This window comes from Mandrillus leucophaeus, unplaced genomic scaffold, assembly GCF_000951045.1.
Source record: "Mandrillus leucophaeus isolate KB7577 unplaced genomic scaffold, Mleu.le_1.0 Scaffold604, whole genome shotgun sequence".
Lineage (NCBI taxonomy): Eukaryota > Metazoa > Chordata > Mammalia > Primates > Cercopithecidae > Mandrillus > Mandrillus leucophaeus.
Window position 1 is genome coordinate 905,897 of NW_012106520.1, and position 23,811 is coordinate 929,707.

At 40.8% G+C, this 23,811-nt stretch overlaps 2 protein-coding genes and 1 long non-coding RNA gene across 3 annotated transcripts in view; 1 reads left to right on the plus strand and 2 right to left on the minus strand.

The window, feature by feature from the left end:
* Positions 1–11,697, minus strand: part of NUP133 (nucleoporin 133kDa) — a 67,970-nt gene extending 56,273 nt beyond the window's left edge. Inside the window, exons 1-6 of the mRNA XM_011999849.1 lie at positions 11,379–11,697; positions 9,381–9,499; positions 5,116–5,219; positions 3,878–3,985; positions 2,808–2,942; positions 1,195–1,365 (exon numbers count right to left, since the gene is read on the minus strand). Coding sequence (XP_011855239.1) covers positions 1,195–1,365; positions 2,808–2,942; positions 3,878–3,985; positions 5,116–5,219; positions 9,381–9,499; positions 11,379–11,560 — 819 coding nt within the window. The 5' untranslated portion in view covers positions 11,561–11,697. The remainder of the gene's footprint in view (positions 1–1,194; positions 1,366–2,807; positions 2,943–3,877; positions 3,986–5,115; positions 5,220–9,380; positions 9,500–11,378) is intronic.
* A 43-nt stretch (positions 11,698–11,740) lies between these two features.
* LOC105553713 lies at positions 11,741–16,974 on the plus strand. Its single transcript, XR_001008200.1, has 3 exons — positions 11,741–11,990; positions 13,448–13,561; positions 16,866–16,974. It is a non-coding gene; the product is annotated as an uncharacterized LOC105553713 (long non-coding RNA).
* A 3,304-nt stretch (positions 16,975–20,278) lies between these two features.
* Positions 20,279–23,811, minus strand: part of ABCB10 (ATP-binding cassette, sub-family B (MDR/TAP), member 10) — a 34,533-nt gene continuing 31,000 nt past the window's right edge. Inside the window, exons 11-12 of the mRNA XM_011999852.1 lie at positions 22,540–22,574; positions 20,279–22,097 (exon numbers count right to left, since the gene is read on the minus strand). Coding sequence (XP_011855242.1) covers positions 21,866–22,097; positions 22,540–22,574 — 267 coding nt within the window. The 3' untranslated portion in view covers positions 20,279–21,865. The remainder of the gene's footprint in view (positions 22,098–22,539; positions 22,575–23,811) is intronic.

Sequence of the window (23,811 nt, forward strand, 5' to 3'; positions counted from 1 at the left end):
ATATTAGCAATAGCTTCTGAACACAGAATTGTGTTCGAATGCATTTGGCAGAATGTATGTAGTCATACACAAGAGTATTATTTTGCCTTTTCAGTATATGCTTAATCATGAAGTATAGGTATTTGGCTTTTTAAAGCTGGATATACATGATTGCTTTGTGTTAAAACCCATCAGTGATGGGGCAGAAAGGTCAACAGCAAGCAAACTGAGCAGGTACCAGGAACTTAGGTGAAATTTATCAAGAATATAGGTTAGGGCGTAACATCAAAAGCAGAAAGATGGGGATGGAAACCAGACTGGACAGAAGTTAAATCTACAGCACCTGGTAAATAACTAGTTTGCTATAGAAGGAGAGCGAGACACAAAAAATAACAAGGTTTTATACCTGGGTCACTGAGAAAAAGTGATGGTGCTCTTAACAAAAACAGATCAAAAGAGAAATGAGTTTTATAGGGGTGAGTAGTCAATAGGAGAGATGAAAGAATACAATAAATTTGTTTTTAAACATGTTAAGTTTAGGTTTAAAGAACATTCAAGGAAGCAGGTGATGATAATTATCTGAAACAAGAGGGAAACAGCACAGTAAAAAGAGCAGGCCTGGGTATGATTCCCAGCTCTGCCGCTCAGCAGTTACACACCTTCCCGCTGAGGGTGCTTCCTCATCTGTAAACTGAAGGGAAAGTGCACTATCTTACAGGTTGTCACAATGATTACACAATATGAATATAACAACTACGGAGCACCGAGCAGTGAGTAGATGGTCCATAAATATTAGTTCCCATCATCCTCCCTTCACTATACTAGAGTATGGGGCAGAGAAATCCAACCAACAGATCTAGATTTCAGTCATCCACACAGACAGCTGGAGGCATGGCAGTAGAGACACGCTTCCGGTTAAATCTAAAAAGTCAAATTAATCTTTAAGAAACACATTTTAAATTTTACATAATAGTTTTAGTTCCAAAAATGTACTTGTGATATAATCTGATTTAAAGATATTAGTGTTACAAGTTATGGGAGAAGGTTAGTATGAACTCATTTCATCATAATAAAAATAGTTCACTAAAAAGATCAAAGGTTCTATTTTGCATACACTATTGTCCATATGGAGGCAACACTAACTTCAGAGCATACTTTCAACTTATTGATTTAACTAAGAAATAAGCTTGTAAAATAGTTATTTTATAAACTTACTGTGAGATCACTACTAGGAGATAAAATTCCAAAAAGAGAGGAAACCTTTCGACCAATTCCTGAAAGCATGCCTTGCCCCTGAGGCAGGATATGCTGATGAATCTTTCCTGAGCTCTCAGGTATCAACCGAATTAGTTGGCTTCCTGACGAGGACAAAATAAAACTTCCTCCCTGTGAAAAAATATGAGATTAGTTCAGTTTAGCATCTAACGCTAAGATAAAGAAAGCTAACAAAAAATTCTTTGATACAGAGAAAAATCATTGTAATTGAAATAAATCTAAAAGAATACAAAATAGAATGTTGTTATTTTATTAAAGTAATACATTTCAGAATCCATTCAGTTGATATCATTAATCCTACATAGAAAAACTCTCATAAGAAAAAAGAAAAACTGGCCGGGCATGGTGGCTCACACCTGTTATCCCAGCACTTTGGGAGCCCAAGGTGGGTGGATCACTTGAGGTCAGGAGATTGAGACCATCCTGGCCAATAGGGTGAAACCCTGTCTCTGTTAAAAATACAAAAATTAGCTGGGTATGGCGGCACGCACCTGTTGTTCCCAGCCACTTGGGAGGCTGAGGCACAAGAATTGCTTGAACCCACGAGGCAGAGGTTGCAGTGAGCTGAGATTGCACACCGTTGCACTCCAGTCTGGGTGACAGAGTAAAACTGTGTCTTGAAAAAAGAAAAAAAAAAAAACACAAAACTTCTGTAGCAGAAAAAAAGTCCATGTTTTTTAAATTCTGATTTTTAAACTACAAGCTCATATATTTCAGATTCAATAAATTAGGTTATCAGATTTTATTTTTATTTATATTTTTTGTCTGCTATTTTATCAGAGACAGGGTCTCGCTCTGTCACCCAGGCTGAAGTGCATTGGTGAGATCATAGTTCACTGCAGCCTCAATCTCCTGGGCTCAAGAGATCCTCTTGCCTCAGTCTCCTGAGCAGCTGGGACTACAGGCACACACCACCACATCCAGATAATTTTCAAATTTTTTTGTAGAGACAAAGTTTCGCTATGTGGCACAGGCTAGTCTTGAACTCCTGGCCTCAAACAATCCTTCCACTTCAGCTACCCAAAGTGGTGAGATTACAGGCATGAGCCACTATGCTCAGCCAGATTTTGTTTCTTTGTGAACCTACAAAGAAGATAATGCAAACTATTCTTTATAGTGTCTGATGGTGGCTTAAAAACAAGCCACTCTCATAAAATGTTTCTAAAAGAAATGCATATCACAAACTACTATCTGAAATTGGTATTTTAGAGCCCTGTGAGAAGAGCCTCCCTCGTCTAACTGTTCAGATCATAGATCCTTACATTCTTCTCTTCCTTGTCTCTTTTTGATTCCTCCCTGGTCTCTACAGTCTCTTCAAAACTCCACATTTTTAGTCATCAAATCTCATTTCCACGGCTGGGTGCAGTGGCTCATGCTTGTAATCCCAGTGTTTTGGGAGGCCAAAGCAGGAGTTATTGCTTGAGCCCAGGAGTTTGAGAATTGCCTGGGCAACATAAGGAGATCTGGTCTCTATTTTAAAAAATAAATAAAAATCTCATTTCCAAGCCAAATCACAGCTTTCCAATAAATATAAAGGAATATCCATGGTATACCTGCACTGCTGTTAGGAAACTGTAAGTCTTATCACCTCCCGAATCAACAAAAGTCTCTGTGTAGGTATCTTCACTAGCAAGGCTTGGCCAATAGCGAATGGATCCTTCTCTGGTGGCAACCATGACAGCAACAGCCTCAAAACAAGATCACAACAATCAGCAATCACAATACAAGAAGAACCCCAGACCCAGGAGTCTGATGACACTGATATAAAACACAGGACAATCTACTATTAGATCAAGAAAAATCAGAACTAAGAACTCACTAGGGTTTTGGTTTGCATTTCTCTAATGGCTAATGATGCTGAACATCTCTTTATGTGCTTATTTGCCATCCTTATGTCCTCACAAAGTGTCCGTTCAAGTCCTAGTCCTTATTTTCAAACTGCATTGTCTCCTTATCAAGTTTTTAGAATTTTAAAAAATATTCTGGATACAAGTCGCTTACTGGATACATGATTTACAAATGTCTTCTTCCACTCTGTAGCTTGTCTCCTCATTTTCTTGTCTTTGGCAAAGCAATGCTTTAAATTTTTATTTTACTTTAATTTTAATACTAATTTTATCAAACTTTTCTTTTATGGATCATGCTTTTGGTGATTTCCAAGAACTCTGTCTAATCTCAGGTCATAATGATTTTCTCCTGTTTTCTTCTAAAAGTTTTACTGTTTTACATTTAGATCTATGACCCATTTCAAATTAATCTTTATAACAAGGTATGAGGTTTAAGGGAAAATTCAGTACAATACAAACTGGTCATCTGTAATTTTAAAATCACAAATGTTCCTACACTATGCATTGATACAGAGAAAAATCATCATAAAAGACCATCCTTTCTGAATTGCTTTCGCACCTTCGTCAAAGATCAAACTGGCGCCTTTATGTGGATTTGTAACTGTATTCTCTATTCTGTTACACTGCCCCATGTCTGTGGCTCTCTTTGCCAATACCGCAATATCTTGATTTCTATAGCTTTATAGTTATGTCTCAAAATCAAATAGGATGATTCCTTCAACTTTGGATGTCCTCACTGTAAAAAGTTTATTTCAATAAGCTTTTAAGTCACCTACCTGAGTAGAATGTGCTTCACCTGAGGGAGCAGAGTAAGAAAGAGCCACTAAGTCAGCGCTCCAGTGGAAATCACTAGATGGCAGCTGAAGTTCTTTGCAAACAGATAACTGTAGAACAAACCCAAACAGAAAATCTTTCACATCAAATCCAGTATTTTGAAGATGCATCTGATTTCCCTTCCCTACATACTTTAGATTCTGACTCATTGCTGGAAACACCATTCTACAAATATTCTTTCTTCTCACATCTCCTTTTAATCAGGCTTTCAGTAATTTTAAAACAAAGTATCTTAAGAGATATTGAATCATGAAAACTTAAAGCTAGACCAAACTCTGAAGAAAGACTATCCTAACCTCTTCCTGGGCTAGAAAAGTCCACTTAAGAGAAGGCTAAATGAGGTTAAGAGAAGTGCTTAGGCTTCCTATGGAACTTTCCCAATCTACTATTGATTTGTTTATTTGACATTTAAAATTAGCACAAACAAAGAGTAATTATACCAAGTTACCCAGGAAATATTTCTTAGACTCTCAGCCAAATATCAGGATCCCTCAGCTAACTCAGTATGTCCCCCAGGACTTCTCCCTCACCTATTACTCCTAACCACATATACCCTTTTCTAGGCAGCAGCAACACAGTTCAGCAGAAGTGAAGAGTTGAGGTAAGCAGGAGCCCTGAGTTCCAATGGAACATGGCCAAGTGAGTAATGAGTGGTGGAAAAGAGTAGTGCATCTAAGCTGTAACGAACAGAAAAAGGTTGCTGAGGATAAGTTACTAGACATGCAAATGATAACCCACTGTTGGAAGTGGACAAGGGAAAAGTTTAACTAGCAATTGGTATCATATTTTCTTATTTTATTAAGCATCATTCAGTAGGTTCAACAAAACATAGTTCTATCTTCTCGGAAATATGCAAACTTAAAGTTCATTTGCTTATATAGGTAGCATTTAGTCTGATACTTCATTAGGCAGACGGATTAGCACAATATTCACTGAAAATTTCAATGTCTCTAATTTTATTAAATGTAAACATAGATCTTTAAAAGGGGGAAACTTTTTTCCCAATATACAAATGTGTATGCATGCTCATTATTTCACATCACTATGAAAATGCAAACCCTTAACACCTAAGTAGTTTCATATTAACTATCCTCCAACTGTAAAAAAATTACGGTAAAAATTAAAAGTCAACTGGCATTCCTCTCCTCTATCTCCTTCCAGCTCTCTGAAGAGCCATTACCTTAGTAATAGGTGACAGAGCAATCTTCCAAATAATGAGCTTCTCTTTGCACACCAGACAAGCCCATCCACCTTCATCTATGTTAACGGTCAGCTGATCATCGACTAAAGGAAAAAATGAGGTGAGTGACTAATCATATAGTATAAATCTTTATCACCACACACTTTATCAAAAAAAAAAGTAATTGGCACACTCAGAAAGGACTAATTCACAACAAATACTTTTGAATATTCCAAAATTATCAACACCAAAAACAACAAATCTATTTAACTCTGATAACCAGCTTTAGAAATATATCTAATGCCTGTAATCCCAGCACTTTGGGAGGTCAGGGTGGATGGATCACAAGGTCAGGAGATCGAGACCATCCTGGCTAATATGGTGAAACTCCATCTCTACTAAAACTACAAAAAATTAGCTGGGTGTGGTGGCACATGCCTGTAGTCCCAGCTACTCAGGAGGCTGAGGCAGGAGAATCGCTTGAATCTGGGAGGCAGAGGTTCCAGTGAGCCAAGATCGCACCACTGCACTCCAGCCTGGGCAACAGAGTCAGACTCCATCTCAAAAAAAAAGAAATATATCTAAAGGCAACAGTTGTATTTGGGACATTTAATATTCCTTAATTGTTTGTTACAAACAGACCTGATACCTTATTTCCTGTAAGTCATATTTAGGCCAGGCATGGTGGCTCAAGCTTATAAATCCCAATACTTTGGGAGGCCAACGTGGGAGCACTGCTTGAGGCCAGCCTGGGCAACAAAGTGAGACCCTATCTCTTTTAAAAAACAACAACAACAAAAAAACAGCCAGGTTTGGTGGTGCACTTCCCAGCTACTAGAGTGACCGAGGCACAGGAGGACCACTTGAGCCCAGGAGACTGAAGCTGCAGTAAACCATGATCACATCACTCCCACCTGGTTAAGAGAGCAAGACTCCATATCAAAAAATAAATAAGCGGAAACAAAAACAAAAACAAAAAAAGACTGGGCGGGGTGGCTCACGCCTGTAATCCCAGCACTTTGGGAGGCCTAGGTGGGCAGATCATGAGGTCAGGAGTTTGAGACCAGCCTGGTCAACATGATGAAAACCTGTCTCTACCAAAAACAGAAAAAAAAAAGTAGCCGGGTGTGGTGGCGTGCACCTGTAATCCCAGCTACTTGGGAGGCTGAGGTAGGAGAATGGTTTGAACCTGGGAGGCAGAGGTTGCAATGAGCCAAGATCGCGCCACTGCACTCCAGCCTGGGCAATAGAGCGAGGCTCTATCTCAAAACAAACAAACAAACAAAAAAGAAATATTTAGCAACATTTATATCGATAAATAATAAACTCATTAACTATATAAAACATTTCAAGGAAAATAATGTTCCTTCAAACACACATAATTTTCAAATAAGAGCTCCTTAAAGAAATGATAAATTATTTATTATATGGAGACAAAGAGTTTCATTCTCTATTAAGTGACAAAACTAAATTAGCATACGTCTTAGTATTGGTGGTAAACCTCCACAAACGTGTTAACAGCCCTGGAAATTTTATTAAGTCGAACTTTGCTCTTTAAAGAAAGGTAGAAGGGCGAAGTGAAAGGCACAATGTACAAGCGAAAATATCAAACCAAGCCCAGGCTGAGTGAGGACTTTTTGCTCAACTGAACTATCTGCTCAGTAATTTCCTTTTTCTTGAAAGCACTACAACTACTCCAGATCTTCAACTGGTGTGCCCTTAAGGGCTGACTTAACAGTAGTTGGCAGGTTTCTAAGTGCGGAAGAGTTCTTCAAGTTGACATATCTCTTTGTTTTATATATTCTGACTCCTAGGGACTCTGAATTTCTAGATATGGGGCTGTGTTATTTAATCTAGTCTGTTAAAATAGCAGGAGTACATTAAAAGGTTTAAATGTAATTTAAAATGAAATTTTTAGAGGAGAAAAATATACATATATATATACACAATACGTATGTTTATTTAAAACAGAACAATGTATATAGAGGTTGGTAGTTTAGTTGTCTGAAAACAACTATCCCTAAAGCTTCCAAGGACCTATAGGCAAGATGTGCAAGTTCCAGCTGATGAGATATATTCCTTCTTCTAAAACAGAGTACTTTCTGCTTTTTTTTTTTTACTGTTAACAGTAATATATACAGTAAATAGAGTTATTCACAGTGTAATACATTTTACATCATGATACACCCATATACAATTTAAGTAAAACAAACAAAAATTTACTAAACATTATGAGAGATGCATTCTATTTCTTCTTTTTTTAAATGCTGGTCAAGAACCGCTAAATTTTGGTCACTCCTACAATTTGAAAAACACTGTTCCAGAAAAATCACAAAGATCTAGAATTCAGTCCTCAATAAAAATGACTTCAGCAGATATTAAGGATGCTCTGAACTTTGCTCTTCCAGTGTCATCCAACTGTTCATCTTTAAAGTTGCCTAAGCTTGTGTTGATTGTATCTGTCAAAATTCCACACTAATTCTCTGCCAACAGACTCTTCTAAAGGTACACCACCACAATGGTAACATCATAAATTTGTGCACACAGCCTCTGGGATGCTACATAGGATCCAGAAATAGAGGTAGGACTTGATTTTACTATATTATTAAACCCAATAACATAAAGTGCCAGTTTTGGGGTTTTTTTTTTTTTAACGGTAAACTTCATAAACTTGATCAACTCTTCAAACAAGACTGAATTTTGCATATACAGTATTTCCCCCTGTTATCTGCAGTTTCAAATACCTGTGGTCAATTGCAGTCTGAAAATATTAAATGGAAAATTCAAATGAACAATTCCTAAGTTGTAAATTGCATGTTGTTCTGGGTAAAGTGATAAAAATCTCATACTGTCCTGTCTAAAGGTTGTGAATCAACCCTTTGTGCAGCATTTCCATACTGTATACACCAAGCTTGTCCAACCCACGGCCCAGGGACACGTGTGGCCCAGGACAGCTTTGAATGCGGCCCAACACAAGTTTGTAAACTTTTTAAAACATTATGAGATTTACACACAGATCTATTTATTTATTTATTTATAGCTCATCAGCTATTGTTAGGGTAAGTGTATTTTATGTGTGGCCCAGGGAAGCCAAAAGATTGGACACCCCTGAGACTATCCAGCTGTTTGTCACTTAGTAGCTGTCTCAGTTACCAGATCAACTGTTGCAGTAACGCAATGCTCGTATTCTTATTTAATGACCCCAAAATACAAGAGTAGTGCTGGTATATTGTTATAATTGTTCCACTTTATTATTAGTTATTGCTATTCATCTCTTAACTGTGCCTAATTTATAAACTAAACTTTATCATAGGAGTGTACGCATGAAAAAACACAGTATATATAGGGTTTGGTACTATACAAGGTTTCAGGCATCCACTGGGGAATCTTGGAAAATATCCCTCAAAGATAATGGGGGACTAGTGTACAGTACCTAAAACCATTAGACTTAATTTGATTGTGTTCAAATGAACTCATTCTCCTTCTCAAATTTATTATATATCTCAATTATAGTAAAAAACTAGGGCTGGGCACGGTGGCTTACGCCTGTAATCCCAGCACTTTGGGGGGCTGAGGCGGGCAGATCACGAGGTCAGGAGATCAAGATCATCCTAACACACTGAAACCCAGCCTCTACTAAAAATACAAAATATTAGTCAGGCAAGGTGGCGGGCACCTGTAGTCCCAATGACTCGGGAGGCTGAGGCAGGAGAATGGCGTGAACCCAGGAGGACGAGCTTGCAGTGAGCCGAGATCACGCCACTGCACTCCAGCCTGGGCAACAGAGCGAGACTCCGTCTCAAAAAAAAAAAAAAAAGTAAAATAAAATAAAAAACTAGACAGGTGGCTGGGTGTGGTGGCTCATGCCTGTAATCCCAGCACTCTGGTGGGCAGATTATCGGAGGTCAGGAGCTCCAGAACAGCCTGGTCAACATGGTGAAACCCTGTCTCTACTAAAAATAGAAAAAATTAGCCCGGCATGGTGGCTCACACCTATAATCCCAGCCACTTGGGAGGCTGAGGCAGGAAACTCGCTTGAACCCGGGAGGCGGTGGTTGCAGTGAGCTGAGATCGTGCCACTGGACTCTAGCCTGGGTCACAGAGTGAGACTCTGCCTCAAAAAAAAAAAAAGAAAACTAGAGAGGCTACCCATCTCTCTCCATTTACATAAAGGTATACGTGAGAAAACATAAATTTAATCTCTATGCCGCATCTAGGCTCCATCCTAAATTGCTAATATACGTAAATGGAAAGATGACACCTACCTTCAGCCAATGTTAGCGCTTCCATGACTTTAACAGGAAGAGAAGATCCAAACGTTTTCACATCATAGTTCACAGACTCAGTTATGGAGTGGTGTGGGAACATTCGTGTTGGTGTTCCTCTAAAGAAAAAAGTCTAATTACCTTACTTATAACTTAAAATTTTCCATTATCCTAATTATTTATGTATATATTTTCACAATAAGGAGTTCTCTGAAAAAAATTAACACTGGCTCATATTTATCATGTAATTAAATGTAATATTTTTCATGTAAAAAGACAGGATTTAGGAAAACTTGGCTTCAATTCCATATGCTCTAGTAATAAAATGCATGCCTGTATTCGCCTAAACTCCTTATAATTCTGCCTCTTTAGCTGTGAAATAAGGCTTAACTAGACCAGTGTTTTTTTCAAACAGTGGGTCGTTTTGCAGATCTCAATCAATATTTTTGAAAGACAGAATATAAAACATCAGCTTTTACCATATGTTGTGGTCAAATATATTTTACAAATATTGGCTTAGATGAGATTTAAGTTCTCATTTGGCTTTAGGGTTTTAAGAATCTACCAGATCTGGCTGGGGCAGTGGCTCATGCCTATAATCTCAGCACTTTGGGTGGCTGAAGTGGGAAGACTACTTGAGACCAAGAGTTCAAGACCAGCCTGGGCAACATGGCAAGACCTTGTCTCTACAAAAAAAAATTTAAATTAGCCAGGCATTGTGGCACCAGCTTGTAGCCTGGGCGACAGAGAGTGAGACCCTGTCTCTTAAAAAAAAAATCTATCAGATCTGTACAACCAAGCAAGAAATCAAACAGGTTATGAGCATCAGCTGTTACATGGTCTTCAACAGCAGATATCAGAGTAAAAACTATTTCCTGCTCACACTCTTCTTAACATTTAGAATACTGTAAAGCCACCAGAATAAGTTGTTCTATGTCTTATGAGAATTAAATGAGGAGATGCACATACAGAACGGCTGAGGGCTTTGTTTCTTGACAGAGGATAACAAAGGTTTTTATTGAAATGATCACCAGAAAGAAGAGATTTAAATAAAACAACATACATAGTAAATAAAGTACGCTTTTATTCTCCAACTTTTCGTAAAAGGAACAGAAAACAATGCCAAGATCTGCACTTTGTACTTTTCAAAATATGCCAAAAAAAAGTCAAAGATACGGTGCATTCTTTAAAAACCACTTATCCTTTAAAGTACTGCAAAATTTTACAGATAAATTTTAACCATAATTTCAAGACACAATACTCGGTGTTTTCCTGCAGGGAAAAATTCATTTATTATAGATGAATTCAGAGAAAACTATGCAGAAACACGTTATCTTCTAAAGTTTTAGGTTAATTGTGAACATGGTGTGTGTTGGGGGGCGGGGGGAAGGGTGTGTGTGATTTTACTGGTGCTCCAAACCAGCAGTTTTAGTAACTAAATTACCACAGTACTCTTATCTCACTTATGTAAAGCCTTTTCCCTATAATTTACCTAGAAAGTTAAATTCCATAGCTAGAAACCCTTCAATTACCAATCATCAGATATTAATGTCAGTTGGTATATTAGGCATTAAACAATTATATTTCAGGGTTGCAGGTCCTCATTATCACCATCACCTTACATCTGCATCGTGGCAATTCATACTAACTCCTCTGGCTCAGGTGACATATATTATCGCCATTTCACAGATGAAGAAAATCACGAGTGACTTACGCCCGATCACAGCGGTAGTAGGTGGGAAGTGGGTAACCATTGATGCGAATCCGGTTTGTACTTCACTTCTGCACAAAGGAATCCACGAAAAATGCAAAGTGGGGAATCAACTCAAAAAGTGAAGCAGGTATGACCTGCAAGAGTGGAAAACGTCTATTTTCCAATACTCTGGCATTCTCTTCCGCCGCCCCTGGTTCCGAAGGCTTCTGAAGACACTAACCGATCCGGCCCACTGCGGCCGGTGAGCCTGCTGGTTGCCAGACCCAACCAAGGAGATCACTTACCGTGAGCTTAGCGAGCTACGCCGGCCCACCGGTGAGAAGAGCACTGGAGAGCTGACTGCAGACCCCAGGGGCAGACCCTTCCTGCTGGCCGTCCGGGGCGTGGAGCCGGGCCCGAGTCCGGCCAGGGGGCCCCTTCGGGACCCGGGACCCGGGGTCCGCGGAGAAGGGGCGGCTGGGAACATGACTCGAAGGAGCAGCGACTAGGACGGCGAGGGATCTGGCCGTCAGGTTTCAGCGCGGCCTGCGCGCGGAGATTAAACACCTAAGGGGAGGGATGGCGCGCCATGATGACGTCAAACGCAGTGGCTCTCGCGGGTTGCGGTAGGAGCGCTGGCGGGGGCGTGATCGTGACGTTAAGGGCGGTGCCCAGCCCGCGGGGTAGGTCGGGAAGGCAGCCCGTGGCCCCAGATCCAGAACCGTTGGAGTGCAGAGCTTCCAGGGACGTGGAGCCGCAAAGCCAGGCCTCCTTCTTGACTGCGCCTAGTTGGAACTGGCCCTCCAGCAACTTGAACGCAGCCTCTTTTCACACTGGTAGTTCCTGAGCCTCTTGTGAAATGAAAGATGTTCCTCAGTCCAAGCTGAGGACAGAGAAAAGCCGTAAAGCTGACACTGGTATCGCACTGTGATATTTGCTGTTTTCTAGGTTTGCCATTTTCCCATTCAACTTTGCACAGTTTCTTCCACGCTAATGACGCCATAAATCCGTGTCTCTAACCTGGATCCAGCTCAAAACCCCCAGACCCCTATCAAATCAGCTCCCTAGGGGACACATTCACCTGTAAGTCTTGCGGACTCCTCACAATCCGCTTATGAAAAGCACATTCATGTTTTCCTTTAGGACCCCTCTCCTACCACCATCTCTGTCCCAGCTTGGTAAGACTGGCCAGTTGTCCAAGGCAAAGAGAGGAGCTCTATCTGCAGTCATCCCTCACACTTACCTCCACTCTAAGATCCTGGTATACGTTGTAGCTCCTACGTATCTGTATTAGATCACACATTTGCACCGCCTCTGCCCTGGTTCTGGTACTTTTCTTCAACCACTGCGTAGTCTCTTTACTGCCAGCGGGAGGGAGTGGGAGAGACGAGAGACGGGGAGATGGTTCCTTACCTGTGTCTAGTCTGACTCCACTCTATCTTCTCAGTGCCAACCCAATGAATTAAGGCAAACCTAATGCTGCTCTTGGGCCTGTAAATGCTTCAGTGGCTGACCATTGCCAGTAGTTATTTGCTAAGCTCCTTTGCAAGGTCTTATGTGATCTAAGTCAGGTTGGCTTTTCTGTCCGTGTTGTACTTCCACCACTTCCCACTTGTACTCCACATTCCAAGAACTTAAAAACCCAAATCCCCCTCCATTGCGCATGCACATGTTTCTTTCACCTGGAATGCACTCCGTGCCTTGTTGGTCCAGAAGGCGCCTACCTTACGCATCAAGTCAGTTCTGTTGCTGCCTTCTCAGTGAAACCTTCCACAGGATTAGATACCCCTTATCCTTTTTGTCCTCTCTGCTCCTTTGTGTAGACTGTATTTTTATCCTGCATAATAGTTTGTTTTCATAACTGTCTCTCAAGTACCTCCTTTTAAATGTCTTTTAAAAGCAGCAGGAGCAATGACTTTGTTACCTTTGTGGCACACAGTAACAGACATATAGTAGACTTTCATTCAACACGTGTTGAAATAAGGGAATGGTTAAGTAAACATTGATGTATCCACATGTGGGAGACCACAGTGTGGGTGTCAGTTGTTGACATTCCCCTGGGAAGCCAGTCATCGATCTATGCATGTCAGTGGCATCTGAGCAGTTATCTTGCCAAGGTTCCATAGGCTAGCTGCCTTACTCCTTCTCCAACCTGGGTGTCTAATCCAACTTGGCAGCTTGTTGAGTCTTAGGGCTCTGAGAGCCCAGTGCATTTCCCTCCTGTTTCATTCTTACAAGGAGGGGTGTGAAATAGGCAATAAAGAGTATTAATAGTTGTGTCTGAGAGGATTGGTGGGATCAATTGTATTCTTGTGCCTTGTTGGACTGGTTAGTGGTTTCTCCACCATCCTATTGTAAAAGCTGTTGTTTGCAGGAGTTAGAATGACTTGCCGGCACCTTTGAGCAAGAACTTTCCTGGAGTCCAAATGTATGACTTGAAGGATAGTGAGCAGACAGCACTAAAAGTCATCCATTCGTTATGGATTTAGTGAGTACCTACTATTTGTCAGGCTATGTGATAAGTGCTAAGGCTTATAACTAAACAAAGCCCAACAGGTCCCACCGTCATGGAGATTACAGACCAGTGAGAAAGACAGACACTGAAAAAATGAACACAAATATCCAGCTACAAGCTGAGATGTGTACTATGAAATAAAACAGCAAAGTGTATGAGAGAGAATCACTGGGGCTTCCTATTTTTGGATGGAGGTCTATAAAGGCCTCTGGGAGAAAAGGACATTTAACCTGAGACATGAAGCATAAGAGAATACGAGGAAGAATATTTCAGGCAGAGGATCCTTGGCCAAAGGTCCTGAAGCAGCAAAGGACTTGGTGCATTCTAGGGACTTTATTTATTTTTATTTTACTTTATTATTTTTCTAGCGATTGGGTCTTACTCTGTTGCCCAGGCTGGAGTGCAGTGGCGTGATCAAAGCTCACCACATCCTTGACCTTCTGGGCGTCAGTGATCCTCCTGCCTCAGCCTCAGAGTTGGGACCATGGGCATGTACCACCACACCTGCCTATTTTTTATTTATATATACATTTTTAGAAATGGGGTCTCATGGCCAGGCACAGTGGCTCGCGTCTGTAATCCCAGAACCTTGCAAGGCTAAGGTGTGGGAGGATGGCTTGAGGCCAGTAGTTCAAGACCAGCCCCTGGGCAACATAGTGAGACCCTGTCTCCCCAAGAAATTTTATTTTAAATTCTAAAAAAATACAATTTAAAAAATGGGGTCTTGCTATATTTCCCAGGCTGGTCTCAAACTCCTGTGGCTTTAAGTGATCCTCCAGCCTCAGCCTCCTGAGTAGCTGGGATTAGAACCAGGGACTTTAAACAGACAAATCAACCTGAAAGACTAAAAGTAAAGGAAATTGGAGAAATAAGGAGAGACTATGAAGGGCCTTTAGACTCTGTCAAATAAGATCCTAGAGAACGCCAGGCGTGGTGGCTCACGCCTGTAATTCCAGCACTTTGGGAGGCCCAGGCAGGTGGATTGCCTGAGGTCAGGAGTTCAAGACCAGTCTGGCCAACATGATGAAATCCCGCCTCTACTAAAAATACCAAAAAATTAGCTGGGCATGGTGGTGTGCACCTGTAATCCTAGCTACTTGGGAGGCTGAGGCTGGGGAATTGCTTGAGCCAGGAAGGTGGAGGTTGCAGTGAGCCGTGATGGCGCCACTGCACTCCAACCTGGGCAACAGAGCAAAACTCTGTCTCAAAAAAAAGAAAAGAAAAAATCCTAGAGAAAACAGATGGTACCCTCAAGCTAGGTAGTTAAAAGAATTTAATAAAGGAATGTTAGAGCCTGGGGGCGGTGGCTTACACCTGTAATCCCAACACTTTGGGAGGCCAATGCGGGCAGATCACCTGAGGTCAGGAGTTCGAGACCAGCCTGGCCAACCTGGTGAAATCCCGTCTCTACTAAAAATACAAAAATTAGTCAGGCGTGGTGGTGCGCATCTGTAGTCCCAGCTATTTGGGTGGCTGAGGCAGGAGAATAACTTAAACCTTGGAGGTGGAGGTTGCAGTAAGCTGATACTATGCCGCTGTACTCACGCCTGAGCAACAGAGCGAGACTCTGTCTCAAAAAGTAAATAGGCTGGGCGCAGTGGCTAACGCACGTAATCCCAGCACTTTGGGAGACTGAAGCAGACAGATCACAAGGTCAGGAGTTCGAGACCAGCCTGACCAACACGGTGAAACCCCGTCTCTACTAAAAATACAGAAATTAGCCAGGCGTGGGGTGGTGCGCACCTGTAATCCCAGCTATTCACGAAGCTGAGGCAGGAGAATCGCTTGAACCTGGGAGGCAGAGGTTGCAGTGAGCCAGGATCGTGCCATTGCACTCCAGCCTGGGTGACAGGGCAAGACTTTCTCTCAAAAAAAAAAAATAATAAAATATGTGCCATGGTGGTTTGCTGCACCTATCAAATCCATCACCGAGGTATTAAGCCCCACATGCATTAGCTATTTTTCCTGATGCTCTTCCTCCCCCTACCCTCCCAAAGATGTTTTTTATGATGGTAACAGTGGCCGGGTGCATATCTCACGCTTGTAATCCCAGCACTTTGGGAGGCCGAGGTGGGCGGATCACGAGGTCAGGAGTTTGAGACCAGCCTGGCCAACATGGTGAAATCCTGTCTCTATTAAAAATACAAAAATGAGCCGGGCGTGGTGGCACCCACCTGTAGTCCCAACCACTCGGGGGGCTGAGGCAGAAAATCGCTTTAATCCAGGAGGCAGAGGTTGCAGGGAGCTGAGATTGTACCACTGCGCTCCGGCCTGGACGACACAGCAAGACTCCATCTCCAAAAAAAAAAAAAAAAAAGAAAAGAAAAAAAGATACAAAAATTAGCTGGGCATCGTGGGTGCACAACTGTAATCCCAGCTACTCAGGAGGCTGAGGCAGGAGAATCGCTTGAACCCGGGAGGCAGAGATTGCAGTGAGCCAAGATCGGCCGCTGCACTGCAGCCTGGGCAACAGAGTGGAAAAAAAGAAATGGTAGCAGTTCATATTGAAAAGGCTGTGGGGAAACAAGCACTGCTTACATATCTATCTGGTGGGATTGTAAAAGTACAATCTTTTAAGAGGACAATTTCTATCAAAAAGTCTTATAATTACTTGGCAATTTCACCTTAGAAATTTATGTGAAAAAAATCAAATAATAAAGACAATATTGTTTATAATAGTGAAGGAAGTAGAAAGTAACATAAATTGTCAACTAGATTTATAGTGCATCCACATTATGGAAAACTGAAAAAAAAAAACTAAGGTCCTGAGTCTGAAAAAAAAAAGCATTATGAAAAGCTATATTTAAAAGAATACATATGGACGTGAGTAATGAACACTTAACAATGTAGGAAAATATTCGTGCAAATTTTCTGAAAAGCAGTTTGGTTAAAAATAGTATGTGCAGAGAATTAGGTCAAAGTTGCAGTTACAAAAGATGCATAAGTCTAGAGATCTAATGTACAGCATAAGGATTATAGTTAACAACATTGTATTATATCCCAAAAATTTGCTGAGAGGAGATTTTATAGACTCTTTCCTCAAAAAACCCCAAAAAAGGTAACTCTGGAAGATAATGGATATGGTAATTTGCTTGACTATAGTTTACTATGCATACACATATCAACATCATGTACACCTTATAGAATAAAAAATAGTGTGTGCAGTGACAGGGTTTAGGTCTTACCACCCCAAAATGTGACACCTTGGCATTTGAGAACACAGTAGAAGCAGGAAGATCATTCTCTGACCTTCTTCCACCCTTCTCCCCTAAAGCAGGTCATAAGACCCTCATTTGAGAGATGCCTTCCCCATACCTGGAGGAAAGAAACACCCTTATCTCTGAAGACACAGGGCCACAGAGAAGAGTCTGAACAAACAGGCTTTAACAAGTTCCCCCAGTTATTACCATTAGATCAGACCTTTGTCCAGTCATACCTTTCCGCATGTTGTCCACTCATCAAACCTAAGCATAAAAATGCACAAGTTTCCCTGTTTGTTTGGGTCTTCATTTCCAAAGGCTCCTATGTCATGTTAAACTTTTAAATAAGTTTGCATGCTTTTCTCTTGTGAATCTGATTTTTGTTATAAGGGCCTTAGCTATGAACCTAAGATGGGAAGAAAAGGTATTTCTTTCCCCCTACATGCAATATAAGCACATTTAAATTTTATTAAAATAAATAGAAAAATACCTCCCCAGTGTAGACATGTGTGTATGTGTGAGGTGCCCAGCCAACTTGTGGTTCTACTTGGAGATGTGCCTCTCCTCTGTACGTCCTTCCCAAAATATCACCTTTGCAGTTAAGATCAAACTTTGATCTGTGTAGGACTAACAACTGCAGTCGACAACAGGAAAGCAGCCAGAATGATTCCCTGCTGATGTGGTGGAATTACTAGACTCCCATTCTCACAGCATGGTAATTAGTGTGTGAAAATGGAGAGGCACAGGAACAATGAAGAACACATATGAAAATTACACACACCCAGTCATTTTCAGGGCACTCATCTAATCCTGTCAATGGAACTTTTTGAGATGGCTCTAAATTTCAGCGTGGTTTAGAAATCCTTCAAGTAGTGCGGAATTTTTTCACTATCTCTGGCATCAGTGAGGTTTCTGTCAGGCACCTCAGCTTGTACGCCATGTAGTCTCTGTCACAACTCCTCCCCCTTGTGGCTATAGTGTGAAAGCAGCCGTAGACAATTCGTACAAGAAGGAGTAAGCTGTTTATGGACACTGAAATTTGAATTTCATGATTTTTTTTTTTTTTTTTTTTTTGAGACGGAGTCTCGCTCTGTTGCCCAGGCTGGAGTGCAGTGGTGTGATCTCGGCTCACTGCAAGATCTGCCTCCTGGGTTCACGCCATTCTCCTGCCTCAGCCTCCGGAGTAGTTGGGAATACGGGCACTCGCCACAATGCCCCGCTAATTTTTTGTATTTTTTTTCTTTTTTTTTAGTAGAGACGGGGTTTCACGTTAGCGAGGATGGTCTCGATCTCCTAACCTCGTGACCGCCCGCCTTGGCCTCCCAAAGTGCTGGGATTACAAGCGTGAGCCACCGTGCCTGGCCGAATTTCAGGTATTTTTAATGTGTCATGAGATATTTTTCTCTCGATTTTTTCCAACAATGTAAAACTGTAAAAACTATCCTTAGCCTGCAGGCTATACGAAAACAGCTGTTTGCCAACCCTTGCACTAGCTTTGTGAGGGAGGCACAGTTGGCACCTAGCACAGGACCTAGCAAAATCGGAGATGCTCAGTAAATGTTTATTGAATGAATTCAGCGGACAGAGATGACCAGGAAAACCCCATGATGCCTCAGAAATACACTCCAAAGGAACATTTACAATGTAGTTTTCACATAATTATTTCATTTATATTTGTTTTGTAACATTTGTACTGGTTTTCACTTATTTATTTATTTACTTTTGAGACAAGGTCTCACTCTGTCTCCCAGGCTGGAGTGCAGTGGTGGGATCTCCGGCTCACTAAAACCTCTGCCTCCCAGGTTCAAGCGATTCTCCTACCTCAGCCTCCTGAGTAGCTGGGATTACAGGTGTGAGCCACCACGCCTGGCCGGGAATTCATCTTATTTTATAAAACTGCCAAAGCTTATCAAAAATAAACTAAAACCAGGCCGGGCGTGCTGGCTCACACCTGTAATCCCAGCACTTTGGGAGGCTAAGGCAGGCGGATCGCTTGAGCTCAGGAGTTCAAGATGAGCCTGGCCAACATGGTGAAACCCTGTCTCAACTAAAAATACAGAAAGCAGCCGGGCATGGTGGGGCACGCCTGTAGGCCCAGCTATTCGGGAGGCTAAGGCAAGAGAATTGCTCGAATCCAGGAGGCGGAGGTTGCAGTGGCCAAGATCGCGCCACTGCACTCCAGCCTGGGTAAGAGTGAGACTCTGTCTCAAGAAAAAAAAAAAAAATGAATTTCCAAAATGGAGCCCTACTTTTATAAGAGTGCACTTAACAAGGGTATGACCTACAATGGTTTAACTTGTGATTATTCTTTGAGAACCTGTCAGGCCCAGGGTCAGGGGAGACCTTGCACATAGAGACAAGCCTGGGAGGGTATATAACAAAATGCTGAGCTCAACAATGTGAAAATTTTCTTTTCTTCTTTTTGAAATGGAGTCTCACTCTACCACCCAGGCTGGACTGCAGTGGTGCGATCTCGGCTCACTGCAACTTCTGCCTCCCGGATTCAAGCAATTCTCCTGCCTCAGCCTCCCAAGTAGCTGGGATTACAGGTGCCTGCCACCACGCCCAGCTAATTTTTTGTATCTTTAGTAGAGACGGGGTTTCACCACGTTGGCCAGGCTGGTCTCGAACTCCTGGCCTCGTGATCCACCCGCCTCAGCCTCCCAAAGTGCTGAGATTACAGGCATGAGCCACCACACCTAGTCAAAAATGTGCAATTTTATCTTCACATGGGGGATTTCAGGTAAATTTTCTTTTTTGCTTATTTTCTAAATTGTTTACATGAAGATACATACACCTTCAAAGGCTCTCTATGGAATAGGACAAAAGGTAGTATTTGCAGCATAGCTTTGAGCTGGCCCCTGCCTATCTCACTAATATCTTGTTTCATCACTTCTTGCCTGAAACTGTGTATGTCATTAATGCTGAATTCACAACTTGCCTATGCATATTTCCTCCTCTGTGAAATGGGGAAGATAAATATTTGTCTAAATTACAGGCTTGTCAAAGTATCAAATGTAACATACAAACACTCGGGAGACAAAAAAGTGATACCAGAACACAGTGTTACAACTACACCTCTCTATGGTGCCTAGCTGCATTCTTGTTATTAGTTTTCCCCTGCCTTACCCCTCCTTCAAAACTGGAAGTTCCTTGAGGGCAGAAACTGCTTTCCTCATCTATCATCAACTTCACAGCACAGTGCCTTGTCCCTGATGTGGGTAGGAGATACTTATTTACTGCAGTGAAACAACAGAATATTTGTAAGTAGGAAACAAGTGATGACATTAACAAACTTGATATGGAGGAATGAATGGAACTTTTAATTACAACATGTTTTTCTATATGTGTAATGTTAGTCTTTTCTTTATTCCTGAATCTCCACAGCCAAATTCTAGTAAGAAACAATGTAGTGAGAAGTTTAATAAGAAATGACAGACTGCATCTTTGGTTCCGGGGTCATTAAAAAAAAAAAAGTGACAGACACAGATAAAGTTCACTATAAATTTTAATCTATGATATAAAATATTACCTAAAGATATAATTGAACATCATGTATCAGAAAATAAAACATAACAATGAAATGCAATTTTGTAAATATTTCTATGGCACAAGGATTATTTTCCTCAGATTCAACCTTGTAATTGTGTTTTGTTTGCTTTCTGAAAATCACACTTTATAAAGAACACAAGTAGAGCTTGTTAAAAATGATCGTCACAGCTGTACTGTTTACTAATTCAAAGAACACTACATTCATTCATATCAATTTTATTAATTATGAAGAATATAATATTCCATGCTTTTCATGAAATAGTGGTTTCTTCTTCCAGTCTAATCAGGGAACTGATAAATGCTTAGTTCATGGAAAAACTTCCATTCGATTTCCATTGACTTAATTACTTCTTAGGGTCTAGCCTCATCAATGGAGAAAAAGCACTTTTTCTTGAGGCAACAGCAAATTAACAGCACTGATACAAAATATGGCAAATTCAATGGTTGTAGCATTACTTTAGGAATTTTGAGACTATAAATAAAACTATAACCATAAATAAAAGGGCTTCTTAATATCTTCTTTTCAGGAGAGTGATACATTCTGAAGGTTTCTTGTTATTCTGTTGAATAGCAAGGACTTCCAAACTTAAATTTCTTAAGGCTGAAAATATTCCCCAGATTTTAGCCTTATTAATGAAATTCCAAAAGTATTACAAAATAAGATTCAATTTGTCTTGAAAATATAAATTTGTAACAGATATTTTTCAAAATACATGCCTTCAAACAACTTAAATGCAAAAATCATTCATTGTTAATAATACCTAGTAGTTCATGCCTTGCTTCCCAAAAGTACTCATACAAACATGTGAATTTAAAAAATACATTTTCCTGTTCAAAAAATAAAGCTTCTGCCCTTTTAAAAACTTGTCAGGCTTTCATGTGCCACAATGTTGAAAACTGCACATATTCAAACATAGTTCCCATAGGAACACATATTCCTCAACTCTCACACCTTTGAAGACAAAGGAGACGGGCAATGGAAATGTTCCCTTCTTTCCAGCTGATGTTAAAGAGTTAGGTTTGCTTCATGAGATTATCAGAATAAAGGGTTAAATTTTCATTTTCCATTACTCTTATCTAGTAAAATTAGACTCAAAAGTAGGTAGAATACTACCAGAAGAATTACACAGTGATTGGTAAACTGGCCTAAAATAATCAGGCTTTTTATTTATAATTCCCTTTTTAAAGTTGTCATTTGACAATAGCTTTAATCTTTAACAGTAGGCAAAAGAAAATGAGGTGCCATGCTATATTGATTAAAGTATTCCACAATAAAAGAAAATACAGAACCTGAAAATAACTTCAGTGCTATAGACATTTACAAAGTTACAATTTTTAAAACTCTGAATAAAAAGATCTTGAGAACAGGTACATTTCAAAACAATATTTTACACACTTTGGAAAAAAATAGGTATTTTTCAAATAACTTGATATATGGTTTACGTATTTCATACAGTCTCTTTTTTTTTTCTGTAACACTGTTTTGCATTAAAGTCTTTCATGTTGTTTACCAGTAATTGTTTCCTTATGCTGAAATAAAACTTTGTTTGTTCATTAGTTTTCTGTATATCCCATTTGGTTTTGAAAGCAGCTCTTCATGTTTTCCATATTCAGTAATTTTTCCTTGGTCAAGAACAGCAACCATATTAGCATTCTTAATGGTGGAGAGACGATGGGCAATAACTAACACCGTTCTTCCATCCATCAGTCGATCTAGAGCTTCTTGAACAAGGTGCTCATTTTCAGCATCTAGCGCACTGACTCAGGAGCACACACGAGAAAGCAAAGATGTCAGTGACACCTACACTACAGGCTCATGTGCTTCCTGATACACACACTGCAGCCCTTCCTGAGCAATGAATTTTTACTGTGATCAAAATTTCAACTGTTTGGGACTTTCTGATTTCCATAAAACTATACTGTAATATAAGGAGAAAAGCATTCTGCACAGTTACGGCTTACAGAGTGATTGGGATTGATGGCAACCATGTCTGAAGTGGACCTAGAACCCTCAACTAGGACTCAGACTGCCCACTCCTTTTCAACTGTCACTATTAATTCAGCCTCCCTCACTTTAAAGTAAAGGGGGAAAAAAAGCATTTTCAGTTGTATCACTTTGAGGTACAGAATTAAAATGTTTTGGTGAAGAAGAATTTGGTTTAATACACATAATCGCATATATTATTAAGATATCCTCACCTGGTTGCTTCATCTAGGAGAAGAATTTTGGGATTCTGAAGAAGGAAAAAAAAGGAAAAGATAAAACAATTTTATTGGAAAACACAAACTCTCAGCAATAAAAAGGAATAAAATTCTGACACATGCTACAATGTGGATGAGCCTTGGAAACTTATGCTAAGTAAAAGAAGCCAGACACAAAGGATCACACACTGTATGAGTTCACTTATATGAAATGTCCACAACAGGCACTTCTTTTTTTTTTTTTTTTGAGACGGAGCCTCACTCTGTCGCCCCGGCTGGTGTGCAGTGGCCGGATCTCAGCTCACTGCAAGCTCCGCCTCCCGGGTTTACGCCATACTCCTGCCTCAGCCTCCCAAGTAGCTGGGACTACAGGCGCCCGCCACCTCGCCCGGCTAGTTTTTTGTATTTTTTAGTAGAGACGGGGTTTCACCGTGTTAGCCAGGATGGTCTCGATCTCCTGACCTCGTGATCCGCCCGTCTCGGCCTCCCAAAGTGCTGGGATTACAGGCTTAAGCCACTGCGCCCGGCCCACAACAGGCACTTCTACAGATTGGTGGATACCTGGGGCTGGGTTCAATGCAGGAAATAAAGAAGGGGAGCTGCATGGCTGCTAAAGAGTAGAGGGTCCCTAGGGGGGTGATGAAAATGTTCTAAAATTGAGATGATGGATGCACAACACTGAATAAACTAAAAACCAATGAATTATATTTTTTTAAATGGGCAAATTATGTAGTAGGTGAATTATATCTCAAACTGTTATAAAAAACTCCACAAAGTATTAAGTGTCTGGGATAAGTACATAAATGAAAGAATTAGGGACTATTTTAAATGATCATCAGAGTAACCACTAGACCAGCTATCGTTTATAGCACAGTTTTATCCTGCTGGTCAGTGAGATGGGAATCTAAAATGAGTAAGGTGGCCGGGCCTGGTGGCTCACGACTGTAATCCCAGCACTTTGGGAGGCCGAGGCAGGTGGATCACCTGAGGTCAGGAGTTTGGGACTAGCCTGGCCAACATGGCGAAACCCCGTCTCTACTAAAAATACAAAAAAATTAGCCGGCCTGGTGGCGTGTGCCTGTAATCCCAGCTACTCGGGATGCTGAGACAGGGGAATCGCTTGAATCTGGGAAGTGAAGGTTGCAGTGAGCCAAGCTTATACCACTGCACTCCAGCCTGGGTGACACACTGAGACTCTGTCTCAGAAAATAAATAAATAAGTAAGTAAATAAATAAATAAATAAAATGAGTAAGGCTGGGTATGGTGGC